Here is a 17500-nt window from a genome sequence, read left to right as displayed (position 1 = left end):
TCACTCGCACCATTCAGTTTGCCTAATAAAGTGATTTATTAGCTGGGTGTTATCCTAAAATCATCGGGAGATCGGGGTAGGTTAGTTAAAGAGTAACACTCAGCATGTATGAACTTAACATGGAAGTTCATTTAGCACCAACCTTCAGAGCTCCACGGTTTCCACATATTGTGCAAAGACAGAATTCGGTTAGTGCTCAAATGATTGAGACGTGTGTAGACCTAATCAAACTAGCACGTAAAATAAGTCCAAAGTGATGTCTACTGTAATTTGTAAGTTGTGCACCTTCCCTTTGTAACAGCTGGAGCCCATTAACAGAGACTCTGCGTTATTACCCAGAACTGGGTGATTTCATGACTTCACTTTGCTCTTTAGTCTTTTCAGGGTTTCTAACCAAGAACAATGGGTTGAACAGCAAATACTTGAAGTTGAAAGATGACTATGTGACTCATGTAGAGTCAGAGCACACTGTCTGTGTCCTATTGGCTGTTAACAAAGGCTGTTCTTTTTCATTTCCTTGTAGCTATCTTTTGGACTGATCCCAACAGTGCTCCTGCCAAGGATTGTATTTTTACCCCTACTGATGTCTGTGTTCCATACCTGAGATTTAGTATGAATCTCTTGTGTTATGAGTGTATTTTTAGGGCAATAGTGGACATCCTCCTTTTAGACTTGCTGTCTGCATTAGTCACCATCCCAGGAGGGTTATATGATGACTAATGCAGGTACCATATGTAATCTGTAAGATATATATGGTACCTGCACCCTCTCCCCTCCAACACATACACATAAATGCACTCAATTATTACAACCGATACCCACGTTTCCTTCATTTCCAAGTTTATAACCTGGAAATACTTCTAAAGACCAAACCCTTAAACAATATATCTGCTTCAATCTGCGTTGCCAGGGGAACATCTGTTTTCAGTTTGCATGCTTTTGTACTTCTTCAGAGTGGAGCTGTGCTCTGCAGCAGCATGGCCTCATCAAAGTGGTACTATAACGTTTCAGTGTTCTGGTAGTTTCTCCACAGCTCTGTGGCAGTGCTGGACTATGGTCTGGCTGCAGATGACAGTCTGGGATAGGGGAAAAATCCCTCTGGGTTGCTTGTATTTCTTTGAACCAATCACAGATGTTGGAGATTCCATGATTTTAATGCTATTAGATCTTAGCTCTGCTTTTGATATGGTGGACCATGATATTCTTTTGTCTAGACTCGAGCTCGATGTTGGTCTAAAGGGAACCGTTTTGAATTGGTTTAGTTCATACTTGACTGATCGAAAATTTTCTGTTAGTTTTGGCTCTACTACATCCTCTGCTGCTCATCTTCGCTGGGGGGTCCCTCAGGGCTCAATTCTGGCCCCTACGCTCTTTTCTCTTTATTTGCTCCCTTTGGGATCCATATTTAAAAAATACGATGTGTCGTTTCATTGCTATGCAGATGACATTCAGATTTATGTTCCCATTAAACGGGTAGGAAAAAACTCACCTGAGCATCTGTCGGCTTGTCTAGACGAAATAAAGAAGTGGATGTCTACAAATTTCTTAAAATTAAATGATAATAAAACGGAACTTATACTTTTGCTTTTTCGTCCCTAAAAGTAGCCTAAATCATATCCCTGAAGCGTTTACACTCTCTATACCTACAAATACGTGTGGAAAAATCTTGGTGTTTCAATAGATAGTTCTTTGAAATTGGATAAACAAATTAACTCTGTTGTTAGTTCGTGTTTCTTTCATTTACGTTATGCTGACTAAAGTTAAGCCGTTTTATGTCCTCAAGCTTTTGAATGGGTGATACACATCTTTTTATCATCCCGACTGGACTACTGTAATGCTTTATATTACGGAATAAATTCTACAACTTTAACACGTCTCCAAACAGTCCAGAATGCGGCGAGACTTTTAAAAGGCATTCGTAAGTATCGAACACATCACTCCAATTTTAGCTTCCCTTCACTGGTTGCCGGTTCGTTTTAGGGTGCGATTTTAAAATTCTTTTATTTGTTTATAAATGTCTTAACAATCAAGCTCCCTCTCTATCCGGAGTTCCTAGAGCAATACACTCCTTCCAGGGATCTTAGGTCAGGTACACAGAAACTTTTATCCATACCACGGTACAGGTTAAAACACAGAGGTTATCGTGCCTTTGCCATTGCTGGCCCGACACTATGGAATAGCTTGCCCTCTCATATTCGTTCTGCTTCTGACTTGTCAGTTTTCAAGTCACTCTTGAAAACACACTTTTATTCAATTGCTTTTAATAGTGTTTAATTTGTTTTTAATTTTTCTTATTTTGTCTGTCGTGTGATATTCTATTGCTCTGTAAAGCACATTGGTCAGCTTGTCTGTATAAATAGTGCTGTATAAGTAAATTTTGACTTGACTTGACTTGACAGTTGTCTTGGGCGGCGCTAAGTCCTCGCCGCAGTGGCTGCAGGTTCGGTTCCAACCTGCGTCCCTTTGCTGCATGTTGTTTCCCCTCTCTTTCCCCTTTCATGTCTACACTGAAAAATTGAATCATTGACTTTAATTAAATTTATTATGGCAACAGGTTCCACGTATTTTTATTCTGTTAGTTAAAAGCAAAAATATTAAGGTCATTTAATTTAACTAACTTATGTTAAAGTAACACAATGATTGTAAATTCAGCTAATTAAAATGTTTTACTTCTGATCAACAAGACATATTTAAGCTTAACGAAATTAAGTCAGTTTTGTTATATTAACCTAAATAATATATGTACAGGCTACATATTTTACATTTGTCAATTCAGCATATATCTCATTTGTAGTCATTAAATAATACATTTAATTTCAGTTAATGAAAACTTTAGGTTTTCATCTAATAAGTTTTACTATTTACTTTGACATAATTAAAGTTTGTCAACAGCTTCCACACAAATGAATTTGGTACACCCAACATAGTTTTCTTATTTCCTTTATTCATCAACATAGCAGTGATTCAGTAACTTTTAATTTTGGTGCCATTCTATACACTACAGTAACATTGTATACAATAAAGTAACATTTCAATGCATGTACACATTTGTAACACATGGAATTACAGCTGCAAATATTAGTCGATTGATAGCAAATATATAAATAATTCACACTTTAATAAATAACTCACTTTTTACGGTTTAATAAATAATACTTTTTACAGTTTTCAAATTTTTTTACAAAATAATAGTCTCTCCATCTAACAGCCTTGTCACTGGAAACTTTATTTTAGATGTTAACACTTTAACAAACATCTACTCTCTGTTATAGTAGTATTTCTTTAACGGGTATATGAAAGATGGTCTGATGATTGAACTTCCTTGCAGTTGTTTTTGATGCAGCTTAGTGTTAAAACATCCACAAAATATCCATAGTTATATATCAACCGTTTTTGCGCAGCATGGTCTCTCAATTCTACATCACTTCTCTAGTAGTGACACTCAACTACCACTTCTCATGTATGGTAAGTTTTTCAAAAGTTTGCAAAGAAATTGGTTGTTTTCCTCAAGTGTAGTTTCTCTGCTCCATTTTCAAACTGATAATAATTTTATTCAGTTTCGGCCCAAAATATTTCTCCTGTTCTATGGAACATTCAGCATCCAAATCAGTGATTGTCTCATTTGTACAGTTAGTTAATGAGCAGCTGTACCTTGGTTGAGAGTCTGCAAGCATCCATTTGAAGGAAGAACTTTTGAAGTACTTCAAAGAAGGCTTTCAGTCTGTTAGGATAACTGAGGGCACATGCAGATTTAAAGTCTCCCAAGTCGTGCAGAACTTCAACACCCTGAATCACAATTCCAACATCAGCTGGAGGATTGGTGGTATCACCACCCTTAACATCGATGCTGTAGATACAATCTCCCTCTCCCTCAAACTCTAGATGTACAAGTTTAATACAATAATGCGTACACAAACCCACACCTCACATTTCTATAAACATTTGAATTGGATGACATCTCAAACAAGGTTACCACCACTTTGTGGATGTCCACATTTAACAGGGAAGGGAAAGAAGAAAACAGTAAAGAATCTTGTTTGTTTTAAATCTCTTTCACGTACGAAAACTGAAGTTTTTGTCCCTTACCTTTTCACAACACTCACTAATAGATAAACCGGCCTCAGGGCCCGTTCACATTGTACGCGGCACGCGCTGTGCTCGCCGCTAGGTTGTCCTATTCCCAAATATATTTGTTGTGCTTGCCGCCGGGCTCAGCGCAAATTTACGTCATACATGCGCCAATATTTGAATGCACGTCACGCCTGCGTCCGGTGTTTACATCAGATGAGCAGTACGCGACATTATGTAGGATACACAGTAGTGATTTGATGGCGAAGATGTTTCTGTCTTTGAACCAAAAGAAAGCACTTGCCCTGGTTGTGAGGAGAAGACAGAGGAAGGCACCCGCAGCAGCAGCAAGAAATGTGTGGGTGCAAGAGACCCTCGGGTCCAGAGAGCAGTTGGGGGAATTCCGACTGCAGGAGCTCCGCTTTCACTGTGACCGGTTCCAGGGGTCATTTTGGCTCAACAGGGAGCAGACAGTCTGCCTGGCCTACGATTTCGCGGATGGGTTATGAATGCGTTTTCATTTCTAAATAAAATGTAGCATGTCAACACTATGTGTCATTGCATGTTTACATACATTAGATGTCTGCAGTTATTGCAGTTGGGTATAATAAAGCTAAGCTATGAGCCTGAATTCATACATTCATCATCATTCATTTATACTCTGGAAAACACTTTGTTTAATGCATATGTGCAATTAATTCCTCCAAAACTGGAGCTTACACACTTGGAAATGGGTCGTTATTCTGTGTAACGGCCACATACCTAAATACCTATATGTGAACTACAATGAAAACGAACATGACTTGTGTCAATCGGTCCAAACATATTTTACTTCATATAAACATACAAATACAAATACATCCTACAGATGCCAGTATGGAGCGGTATATCAACTTGGTGTTTGGTTTTCGCAGCTCACAACAGTACACTTCTTCTCAGTTGCTTTGGCACATTTCTCAGATCAGAGATGACAATAATGTGTCCCATATAGTGCTCCCTTTCATGTGCATTGTTCATTACACTATACTTCCAGAGTGAACTGTTAAATATGGACAACAACAAAAAGCAGTTTGACTATCTTGGTATGAACAATGGCGTAAGGACTTGTCAGTTTGATTGGGTCATTGGTATAAATACTTGCTTTGGACATGTAAACAAAATATTTCAATCAAAATACACGCTTTTGCAGGTCAGTCACTATGCGGTGCAGTTTACACCAATTGTTTTAAGAAATGCACTCACTGTTGTGCAAATGCAAATTATTATTTAACAAATGCACCAACGTATCTGAGAAAAAATGTAACATAGTTGATTGTATTTCAGTGGAGACATGTCCATGTTGTTTTCAATCTTTGAATGATTTAAATTAGGAGGCTACAATAAGCTACACATCTGGCATTATGGTGGAAATATGCACCACAGCATAGTTTTGCGTCCGAGGTCTCTGTACGACCTCGAACTTGTGTCATACAGCTCCGGGAGGTCGCTGACTGCCAAAATCAACCTCTCGTCCATGTTCCGTTTGTGGATCCACGTGTATTCGGTGTTTACTTTTTTCTGTTTTTTTCAGACACCTGAATGCACGTCACAGCGCACCGCGGCCGCTCTTGCGCGAGCCGCGGTCAAAGTTGAACCATGTTGAACTTTGACCGTGGCACGCGCAAGAGCGGCCAGCGCATGCCATTGACAATAATGGGTTTCATAGCGCAGCACTGCCGTTTGCGCGTCCAATGTGAACGGGCCTTCAATTGTTTGAGTGATCAGTGCTGTATATTGAGAAGCAAACTTCTGTTTCTCATTCCAAATATCAATACATTTGATCCCTAAACACAGCTACATTGACTGATCTGTGTTTATATTCACAGGTGGCTGCAAATAAAAAATAATTTGAAAGAAGCACAAGAGGCAACTATCAAAACCCAACTTCATAACCTACTCTTAAAGGTCCAATATGTAATATTTGTACTGTAATAAATCCAAAAATGACACCAATGCCTCATCAGATATTAAGGAAACATGTTAAACTGAAATACTATCTTTTCTGACAACAATGCTAATTTCAGTATTTTTCTTTTTGAAATTTACATTCCGTGACGGAATTTATGTTTATGTTTTGATCTGTGGTTGTTATCAACGGCCCAGTTTGACAGCCAGGCCGGGTTGCCAGATATACCTGTAAAAACGTAAACCCAGCGCGCTACAGCTGTAACGGTAGTACAGCCATGAAAGCAGCAAACAAACGAACAGGATCAACAGAGATAGATTCTACCCGACCTAAAAAAAAGAAAACAGCATTTTTCTAACAGTTGCGTGACCAGAGACGTAACAACCCCCTGGTAAATATTGGAGATGTATTTGAAAGATGGAGACAGCTTAAAGCCCAAAATGACGCAGAATTGGCTTATTTCCTCCTGAACCGGTAAGCATTAGCTTCAGGCTAATTTATCACAGCTACTAGGGGCATTTTTTGTCATTTCAACATTTGTGTACTCACATTGAATTATATAGCTAGAGTACCGGAGTTGGTTACTTGCAAAAACAATTGAGACAGTAAAGTGATCCCGACTGGTCCTGGCTAACGCTGCCTTGCTAACCCTGCTTACTGCTAACGTTACCGGAGACCCAGGCAAGCAGCCCACGGCTGTTTACAGCGTGTAGCCTCGTCAGCGGCTGGAGCCGACAACGGTGAGTTATTTTAAACCACGAGAGGGGGGCTGTAAATCAGAAAGAGAGGACTGTGAGTTTGCGGTGTGTTTAGCGATTGTTGCCGTAATTTTAAGCCAATGAAGTGTGTTCCGTCGGCAAGGTAGTGGTATATTTAGCGTTTCGTATTGTAATTCTAAGCCGAGGAAGTGTGCTTGACTGGCGTGTGGAGTGGACGGTAAGGTTGTTGTGTTTTTAGCGGTTCATACTGTAATTTTAAACCAAAAAAGTGTGTCTGTCAGTTGGTTACAGAGCCCCGAATGAGCACGGGCTTTTATGACTGTCAATATAGCCAGAATCTAACGTTAGCTACGCTGTGCTGTGGAGTAATGTCTGGCTATGTGAGACTAGCATCTAACGTTAGCTACTCTGCTGTGCTGTGAAGTAATGTCTGGCTATGTGAGAAAAGCATCTAGCAACATTGTTGTGAATGCTGCGGTCTCAGCCTGGCAACCTCTGTGAACTTCGAGTCTGGGCAGGAGGGGGCGGGGGAAACGACTCTCCAGTATTTTGAATTTGTACTGCAGTAACTATTTTAACCGCTAGCTGCTAGTATTACACACAATATTACATATTGCACCTTTAAGGGTGCATTCACATATACTGTCTAGTCAGTCAGATTCACTAGTCAACATCAACTTATAATTCCATAATATTTTCTACCAACAGCAAAACATACCTGTGTCATTGGGGCCATAATGATCCTGATTTTCCTCCCTGCAGAGCCTCCTTTGTTCTTCAACACTTTCATGAGCTGCTCAGTGTGTTGGTCAAGTTGTGTAAGGAACTTTGAGAGAAGGGGAGTAGTAGTAGTAGTAGTAGTAAGACAAAGTCTGCCTCCATCTGAAAACAGGTCTACAAACACAAATTATATTAATGGTACCTACTAAAACAGTCAACATTCATTATTTTAGTAATACCTCATGAAGGAAGCAAGCTCCGCAGTCCAGCTATAACACATCAATGAGGATGGAGCTGACAAAGGCTATCCCAGCCAGGATCTGAAATTCAACAGATTAACAGAAGCCATCAACTACTGAAATGCATTACTTGCATTTAAGAGAGCTCTATACCTTAAAATTAAAAAAAGCTGTCCTCTAATAAATGGTCCTTTTAAAATATGCAAAACCCAATTTGCAGTAATTAGGTAGCTAGTTACGATCTTACCTTTTTCCGAGTAGGTCTTATCCAGACAGGAGCACAACTAATCAACGAATCAATTGTTCAGGATCTGAAATGTTGTAACATAATGATTACTAAAAGAGACAAACGTATAAAGATGTTAACGGATCAATTATTGGTTCTTAAAGCAACACTATGCAACTTTTAGCTGCAGCTGTAGTTCTAATGAGACAACCAGTAGGGGGACCAAAGTGGAGGGTAGCGTGAGCTGTACTTCCAATGAGACAACCAGTAGGGGGGACCGAAGCTGCTGGTAGCGTGAGCTGTAGTTCCACTGAGACAACCAGTAGGGGGGACCGAAGCGACGGGTAGTGCGAGCTGTAGTTACATAGTGCTGCTACAATATGACAAAAATGTCCTTAAACCTTGCTTTTACATCATTCCTTAGCATGACTTTCACACACACAAAAAACAATGAAAATAACTAATGATTTGGCTGGGGGGGGGCTATATTTTATACTCTAAATACATGTGCGAAGTAAACTTTCAAATTCACCACAAATAAGTGGATGGGTCCTGCCCAACTGCTTTGAAATTAAACATGAGTAACATGCAGTGTTGCAGCTAACCATACCTCAGGTTCACAAATGGGCACCTTTTCTATTGTCTATCTGTATTAGCTAAATGCAGAAAGTTTAGCGCGCAGCGAGCATGACACAGCCACAACATTCACTTCAGGCTCAGAGGCTAACGTTAACGTTAGTAGCAGCATGCTGCTTGTGGTGTTGTGGCCTGCCGGATTACCTGCTGTAATAAACCGCGAAAGCGCTGCGGCCACACCACTGTGGAAGCGACCCCGAACGTCATTTGTCTGGTTGTTCACCCTCTCCCTCACTCAAGCTGCCCGGAGCTAACCGCTAACCTGAGCTAATTACATTGTGCCACCAGAGCTAAATTCAAGTTTAGAAACACTACACACGTTAGATATAGCTAAGTGGCACCCTGCTGGATAAATGGCAAACCGACCTGGGTCATACAGCTAACGTTAGCTAGCTAGCAAACATGTCGAAGACCCACCTGTTTGCATCACAAACACAAAGTACAATAATGCTCAACATGAAAATATTACAAAACAGGTTCGAGTGAAAGAAAATGTCCTCCTACCTTTTCCAAATCAGACACCAAACACCAACTGCAACTTTTCCGACAGAATTACCGAAATTAACCGAAAGAGGGTCAGGCGTGGTCCGGTCAGGAGTTCAAAGCTATACGCATGCGCAGTCTGACGCATCTCAGTCTTCTTCTCCTTTTTTGGTTTGAATGGCAGCTGGTGTTTTATACTGCCGTCTTCAGGATGTAACAAGTATTGCAATCCTAATTCACTTAAATTAAATATTTTGGGATTTATCAACACATTTATATTTTTTACAGGTAACAATTGACACAATTACATGGACTTTATTTGAAAATAACATTTTAACCTAACAAAGACATGTATTTTAAGTAAACTGAACATTAAACAACTATTTAAAGTGCACAACCCCCCTGATTCAGTTTTGAGTGTAGGCTGGCTGTCCTATCCAAAAATGCAGATCAGTCATACAATAACCTTTTTATTTATTATTTTTTTTTATTATTATTCAGGAAATATCGAATCAAAATGAATAAAGAATAAAAAACTTACCAAGCTTTTGAGCCAGCTTCAAGTACTTAAGATAAGATAGCACTTAATTGTCCATAGGCATGGAAATTTGTCTTGCAGTACAAGCTCCAACAATTAAAAAGACAACACAACAACATGAAGACAAAAGTTCAAAAACATATTAGGCATCATTAAGAACATAAACAATTCATATAATGGGGGTCCAGCCCTGTGACGTGATGGTACTCAGTGGTGTTACAGGCAGATTTCAGTCAGAGACCTAAAAGCATTCAAGTTCAATATTCAGCCCTAATTGGAACCTGCACGGCCATTGTGGCCAGAAGTTGGGTATTCTCCAGCAAAGTTTATAGATCATTCCAAACCAGCTTCTGATTTTGGGCCCATTTTCTTTATTTTACACCTGATGCTAAAATGAATGCTTCACGCTTAATGCTAATAAAAGACCAAAGATTTGTTTCGCTTTTACAGATGCAGCTATATCAGGACATCATGGCTTTTTAATTGTGGACAAAATAATTGCTATATCTTTGTTTGATTTTATTAGTTAGAATGGTCGTTCCGGGAAGTTAACAAAATACCTGCACATGGTGTTTTGGCTGTTAAAAAGACTGAAAATGAAAACGAGGAAGGGAACGTTTGGAGCGGAAGCTGCTTGTTGGAGCTCCCGTGTCAGATCGCAGCAGTGTTGCTGAGTCATTGAGGGGACACAGGCAGAGTGCTCCTGTCGACAGATGGCCCAGGTGAAGTGATGCTCCTCCCTCCCACCTCTCGGCTCTGTAAGTCCCGGAGGCCCGCCACTCTCAGGTCATTTATAACACCATCCATGCGCTGATGGTAACGGAGCCTCTGTGCTGAGATCCTCCCATTTGTTTCATGTTTCCTCTCACAATGGGCAATTCATGTGCTGTACACAGGAAGGCTAAGCATGTAACTGCAGATACCTCACACCATTACACTCCGAGTATGAGCTGCTTCCGTCTGGCATTGATTTACAGTCCCAAAGTCATTTATTCCCTCTGCCATACAGGGATTGGACAAAGAATGAAGTCCTGCAACAAGGAAAGCCTGTTATGTTATAAGATATCTTTGCACTTTTGTATACTTTAACGGTGTTGTTTGTGCGTATGGAACTTTGAAGTACTTTGGCGATCCAAAGACCTACTTCTACTGAGGTGGACAATAACGTCATTCAAATCAAATTAATATCTTACCATTGATCCCTTGGGATGCAGCCATGTTAGTTTAGATGCAGTAAATTCTCAAGTGAATGGCCATTTTGGGTGGGGGGGGTGTAATATAGTTGATATGGTTAATGTAATTTTCAGTTTTCCATGTAATTTCAGCAGCATTAATTAAATCAGTCCAACACGAATTATGTCCTACGAGTTTTCATACTGTTAATGGGGTTTCCTTCACTAATTAATGCAGTCAGTTCCACTGTTCCACTTTTTGTTCCCAAATAAGATAATGTAAATAAAACTCGACACACCCACTCACACCTCAAACATTAAAAGCCTAACTGGAAAAGGAGAAAATGAACTGGAATGCTTTTAACGTGAAAAATCTTTCATAATCAGTAGAAATTATAAAAAATCTAGAATCTAAAAAAACAGTAAGAATTAAGAATGCAAGTTTTTCTCTATATTAGCCAGTTTCCCTCTCCAGTTCACAGACGCTATTTGAAGCCGTCATTTTTAATATATGCATTTATTTCCCACACTAATCTGATATGACTGTTACATCAGTTGGTGTCAGTAGACTCAAGTTAGTAGTCTTGTTGTTCAGTATCCTCATAATGTGCATCAATAAAACACTACTGTCCTCATCAGTGGACATGGACCCTAAGGGCATGCACACATCACCGCTGATCAATGGACATGGTTCGCACAGCAGGCCAGGAATACAGCAGCACACGGCCTTTCAACAGTTGGAATAGGGCCATTTTACAGGATCCATAAAGCCAAGGTCATCCATATCCAAGAACGACTGTCTCAATATGTAAACCGACAAACGGGAATGTAAATTGTAGTCGATATTGTCCAGAGAATATCTAGTTTGAAAGCAAGTCGAACCAGAAGCCTTTTGTGACACTAGAGGCCCAAGAATGGTGACATCCCTGCTGCCACTATCAACAGACAGGTTTATTAGAACCTTAAAGGGGTGATAGAATGCTAAACCGATTTTACCCTGTCATAGTTGAATAACGACAGTTCGGTGGGTAAATAGGACATACATAGAAGCTCAAAGTCCCACTGACACCCCTTTACTATGTAAATCTCATATTTTGAAACTGCCTCTGAAAACGGGCGAATCCCAACAAAGCTGAGTTGCTTACGCAAGCATCTCAAAATCCGGAACCTTAAGAGAACAGTCACGCCCCAACATTTACATAGGCTACACAACTGACCTGAGATCAGGTAGTCTTCTGAATCTAGCTAGGTCACGCAGATCTCTGCTATTCCATTACAAAATTCACTTCTGAAACTTTTTTATGCGAGAAATCAACCATATAAAGCTCAAATATGGGCCGCTTTTTACGAAAAGGATGGCTAATTGCAAATTTTCTCCGACTGTGTGTCGGAGTTTAGTGCCGGTGTTGGTGCTGCCTGGGTTGCTACATCGCCACCCTGACCGCAGTGTCAGCGAGCTTGTTACGCCCGCAATCTTTTACCGCAGCCCGCAGGTTCCAGTTAATCTTATAATGGGTATGTGTGTTGAGTTATTTAAACAAACAATCAGGGAAATAAAGCCTCTTGTCCGCGAGTCTCATTGATAGAGCCGCGGTGAGATGGAGTCCATCAATGAGAGCTAGCTAGCCTCCTCCTAACTCTGACATTCACAAAAATACATTCAATTGATATCCGTAAGACCTTGAGGAACCTGTAATATTCATGCCATGACGAAATTCAAACTGTAAATATACTTTAGTTATGCGAAAGTGAGCAAGCTGCGATATTTCCCCATTGTAATGAATGGGACATATAGCAAGCAGCTGCTCGTCCTACAAAGACGCCTTGCGTTCATAAAAATGCCTTAAAATCAAATCGGACACAACGGTTAGCTTTATAAGACATTGGGGAATGATGTTTAATAAGTGGCGTGACGAAATTCAAACTGTAAATATAATTTAGTTATGGCGAAAGTGTAGCTAGCAAGCTGCGATATTTCCCCATTGTAATGAATGGGACATATTGCAAGCAGCTGCTGGTCCTACAAAGACGCCTCACGTTCATAAAAATGCCTTAAAATCAAATCGGACACAACGGTTAGCTTTATAAGACATTGGGGAATGATGTTATATAAGTGGCGAGACGAAATTCAAACTGTAAATATAATTTAGTTATGGCGACAGTGTAGCTAGCTAGCTGCGGTATTTCCCCATTGTAATGAATGGGACATATAGCAAGCAGCTGCTCGTCCTACAAAGATGCCTCACGTTCATAAAAATGCCTTAAAATCAAAGTGGCGTGACGAAATTCAAACCGTAAATATATTATAGTTATGCCGGCAGCTGGCCGCGGAGCCCCGTATGCAGTATCCACAAAGGGTGACTTTGCCCTGGGTATGGAGCCCAGCAGGCTGCCGCTTTCTCGTCAGACTGTGTGGAGCTCCTAAAGTCCGACACGTCTTACCAAATTTGCAATTAGCCATCAAATTTTGTAAAACGGCCCATATTTCAGCTTTATATAGTTGATTTCTCGCTTAAAAAAGTCTCAGAAGTGAATTGGGTAATGAAACATTGCAGTGTCTGGAATATGAGATTCTGTCCGTTCTCTAATGTATGTGTATTGGGGATTCGCTCAACCAATCAGCGCGCGTCTCTAATATGTGCGTATGGCAAGTCGCTCAACCAATCAGTGCGCAGCTCATCTAAATATTCATGAAAATACCATATTTGGAAGAAAAGCTCTTGTTACAAATAGGGCCAAAACTCAGGGATGCATAAGGGCCAATAAAATATCAACCAGGCCATTTTCAGCCCAACCAATGTTACATACCCCATTAGGAGACCATAAGGAACAGTGTGAAATACCCTATAATCATTCTATCACCCCTTTAACCAGTGTTTTCCCTCGTTTGGTGGAAGACTTAGGTACCCGTATTTGGCCAGGCATCCTTTAGGCATCCTTCCTGAAGAAAAAGTTACAACAAAAACAGGTATTTCCCCATAGAATTTGTCTTTTTTTTTTTTTACGTCTCTTTTCCACATAATTTTTGTTATTTTGTTGTTGACAGTTATTAATTCCATATCTGTGTCTAAAATTTTGGAAAGGCTAGAGCAGATGATAGATAAATATCACTCAAAAAGCTTGAAGACTAAACTTGCTAAAAACATCCACTGGGGACAAACTTCAATCGTTAGATCTGAGAAAAGTCATTTAGTCCCATTCATTCTAAGGAGTGGATACCCGACCCAAGGCCGACGGGTCCCGACGGTACCCGACGGCCGGGTTCGGACAGATATTTAGAAATTATGGTCAGGTTCGGGTCGGGCTCTGTCACATCAGCGCGATAAGGAATTTGTTGTAAAATGGTGCTGCGGCTCCTTTTTAAGAGAGATCAGTGCGTGTGGGTTTGTGTGTGTGGGAGTGTGTGTGGTAAGTGGGCAGAAGAGAGATAGAGGAAGCAGACGTGTTGTAGATGCAACCGGAGCAGAGTTGGTGGATATTCATGTTATAACGTCGGCCCTGGAGGTAACCAGTCTCCGCTGGTTTTCTGATCACGGTCGGAAACGAAGCGATCAGGAAAGGTTAACCCATTGAACATTTTAACAGCTTATTAACGTGCGCTTGTTGCCCCGTATGCGCTGATGCGCTCATCTGTTGACATTTCCGAATGCCTTCCTACAGTTGCTTAATAAAAGCGGGCTTTCCACACAAATGAACGTAGCCTACATGTGTCATTAGTAGCTATGAGAGGAAAAAAGATGAGATTTTAACCGTGTCGGGCTCGGGTCGGGCTCGGACACTGCTCTGTCGGATGCGGGCCAGGCTCGGACAGAAAAATTCGGCCCGATCCGGACTCTAATTCATTCGGCTTAGGTGCTGCCCTAAACACTCAAAAAGCTTAAAGACAGAACTTGCTAAAGAAGTCCCACTACAATCATTAGAACTGTGAAAAGTCTTTAAGTGGCATTCTTTCGGGCTTAGGTGATTGAATGCAGTTAGTTTACAAGGAAGCTCCATTAGGTGTTCATTGTCGCTGAGGGTGAACCAGTGGGCTTTCCTTAAAACCAGCTTAAAACCCAACGTACACGTAGTATATTGCACGTAGTCATGCCTTGACATTTGCTTAACGCAATCATGGTCCTGGAAAAAAAACTCAGCAAGCCACTAAGGACAGCAGCATTGTCAGTGTTTGTCATTCCAACTTCTACTGTGGCTAATTATCCGCCATATATGCTATGCCATGAGAAGGATGGTTATGGCAACTGTTGTTGAAGTAAAGAACCATCTTCCTGGCTGTTGGGGGGCGGGGGCTGCTGTGAAAAGCTTCACAATAAGTTGCGAGGTTTGGTTTGCAGAGTTCTTCTTGAGATCCTTAACAAGTGTTATAAATGCACGAAGGACAGTATGCTGTATACCCAAAGAGTCCTGGCAGGGAGACCACCAACGTCACAGCATTGTCTGTGCACAAGAGGGGGGGCTCCCTGTCTTTAACTGCTGTAGTAACAGTCTGTTTTAAAGAGCCAGTGATAATTGAGATCTGTCACATTTACATTACATGATTATTGTGCACATAGTCATATTGTGGTGTTAATCAAAAGTAGCCCGGCTATCACATTGAAATACAGTCGGTCAACAATCCTCTCAGATTTGAACCATTAAAATATTCAAATGTGTGGCATTAGTTTCATAGTTTCCCCTCAGCACATACGGTGTACACTAAACCAGCCCCATCTGACTCGCAGAGGTTTAATGTTTATATAATGTACAGTTTATTTCTAATGTATTTTTTGACTTCTACTTGATTTTTACTAAGGCTGAAAGAGTCGTATTTTTTGGGACGTATTTGCTTGATTGACATTTTGTCTCATGCTTTTATCCTGATCCAATTCTGTCCCGATACATGGGTGCTGATTGGATTTGTATTGTGATTTTCATTTATTGTGATTCTAGGACTATTGTGATTCGATAGTGTTGAGTATTTTCTTTTCCTTCTTTAACAAAAACAAAAGTTGAATAAAACACTTCTAGAGACAATATATCATGAGACATATTTCTAAGAACTGATCGTTTTCTAAGAATGACATCACCTGTCAATCAGCTGTGGCTCTGTTTTGCTGGGAACAGATATGATGTAGTCGCTGCGGCGGTACTGTAGAAACAGAAATGATTTAGGTCAATCATTGGTAAAAAATAATAAGGATTCTAGGGAACAGAATCGATTTTAAAAAAAATTGGCGCAAAAAAATATCACGATACATACGGGTTGTTTTTTTTTTTCCAGCGCTAAAGGTTACCATGAGTAGTTGTGTTTTTAAAATCCAGGTTTTAAAATGTCTGTTCAGCGAGTTATTGATGACATCACCAATGTTTCTCCACATATAAACCTGATTTATTTTATATTTATATATTTTTATTTTATATTTATTTCCTTTGCTTTCTAGGAGCCATTTGAGGATGGCTTCGCCAACGGGGACGAGCTGACCCCGGCCGAGGAGGCTGCTAATAAAGAAGCAGCCGAGTCCAAAGGAGTGGTCAAGTTTGGCTGGATCAAAGGGGTGCTGGTGAGTCCCTTCCAAACCCTGCTTCCTTTTCTCCTCATTTAGTCTCCTCTTCTTGTTACCTTTTTTGTTTTTCATCAGATTTCTTATTCTTCAAGGTATGTGACTCAGAAGAACTGTCAGGATCACATGGAAATCAAACTGTTGTGTTTCTGTAAATGATAGTGTGGTTAGATCTGTAAAGTGTCCTGAGATAACTTCAAAAAAGGTCAAGTCAGGGAATATGATAGACTTTAGACTTTATTGTCCCCAAGGAGAAATTCTTTGTCACAAACTGTATGTTGTGGACACAGCACGCTTACAGAGAAACCAAAAGTACAAACCTAAGAGAATGACAGGGGAATAATAGAGACAAGTAACGCAGACAAACTGACAGTGATTTATAGGGCTGGGCATCGTTTTGATTTTAACAGTTCTGATTCCAATACCGATTCTTCCTTTTGATTCCGGTTCTTATCGATTGCTTATTTCACAGATAAGAGGAAACCTTTATTTTGATTTCATGGTGACAGACTTTAGAGCGCTGCTTACTGAGCTCTATGGCTGCAACACAACAAGCTCCTGGAAGTGCAGTGGTCGCTACGGAAACCAACACTTGCGCGTGTTAAATTTGGAACCGATGATCGGATTCCAAACCAAATTTTGCAACGATTCCAAACAATTCCAATAAAGCAACCATTTCATGGGAATGGTAATTTTTGAAATGATTCCAGGTTGGAACTGGTTCTCGGTGCCCAATCCTAGTGGCTTATCTGGGCTCTTGTTTAGGGCTGCTATGGCTGCAGGCACCAGGCTTTTGCCAAAGTGGTTCATATTCTAGCTTTGTGTAAAAACCGTATTATAATGTGAGCCAAAACTACTAATGCATATTAAAAGTGAAATATATGATACATAATGCATGCAAAAACATATAAATTTTGTTTTTAGGAGAGTTGAATGAGTGAGTTTAGGTGAGACAGTCATTAAACATTTGTATCAGTATCAAGACTTTATAACAGAGTCTTACTGTTAGGTTACATTTGAAAGAAACCAGTCAACAGCCGGTGTCAGATAAAAACGGAGTTACAAAATCTTAGCACTAAAACAGCTGCTAGACTGAAACTAAATGCTCCGCTACATTTGCAGCTTGCTTACTGGGAGAGAAATGGCTTAAAGCCCATGTTGCAAGTTAACCACCACTGTTGATTAACAGGTACATATAGCACTCAATATATGTA

General features: G+C 40.3%; 1 protein-coding gene across 2 annotated transcripts in view; it reads left to right on the top strand.

Moving 5' to 3' along the window:
• The window catches only part of slc12a2 (solute carrier family 12 member 2), a 94566-nt gene that overhangs the window by 22701 nt on the left and 54365 nt on the right, over positions 1–17500 (top strand). For both annotated transcript variants that reach the window (XM_039780105.1, XM_039780106.1), the window contains exon 2: positions 16167–16286. In XM_039780105.1, coding sequence (XP_039636039.1) covers positions 16167–16286 — 120 coding nt within the window. The remainder of the gene's footprint in view (positions 1–16166; positions 16287–17500) is intronic.

This window comes from Perca fluviatilis, chromosome 17 (genome assembly GCF_010015445.1).
Source record: "Perca fluviatilis chromosome 17, GENO_Pfluv_1.0, whole genome shotgun sequence".
NCBI classification, from domain to species: Eukaryota; Metazoa; Chordata; class Actinopteri; order Perciformes; family Percidae; genus Perca; species Perca fluviatilis.
Note: the sequence above shows the minus strand (reverse complement) of the source record. Positions and strands in the feature narration are given on the sequence as shown.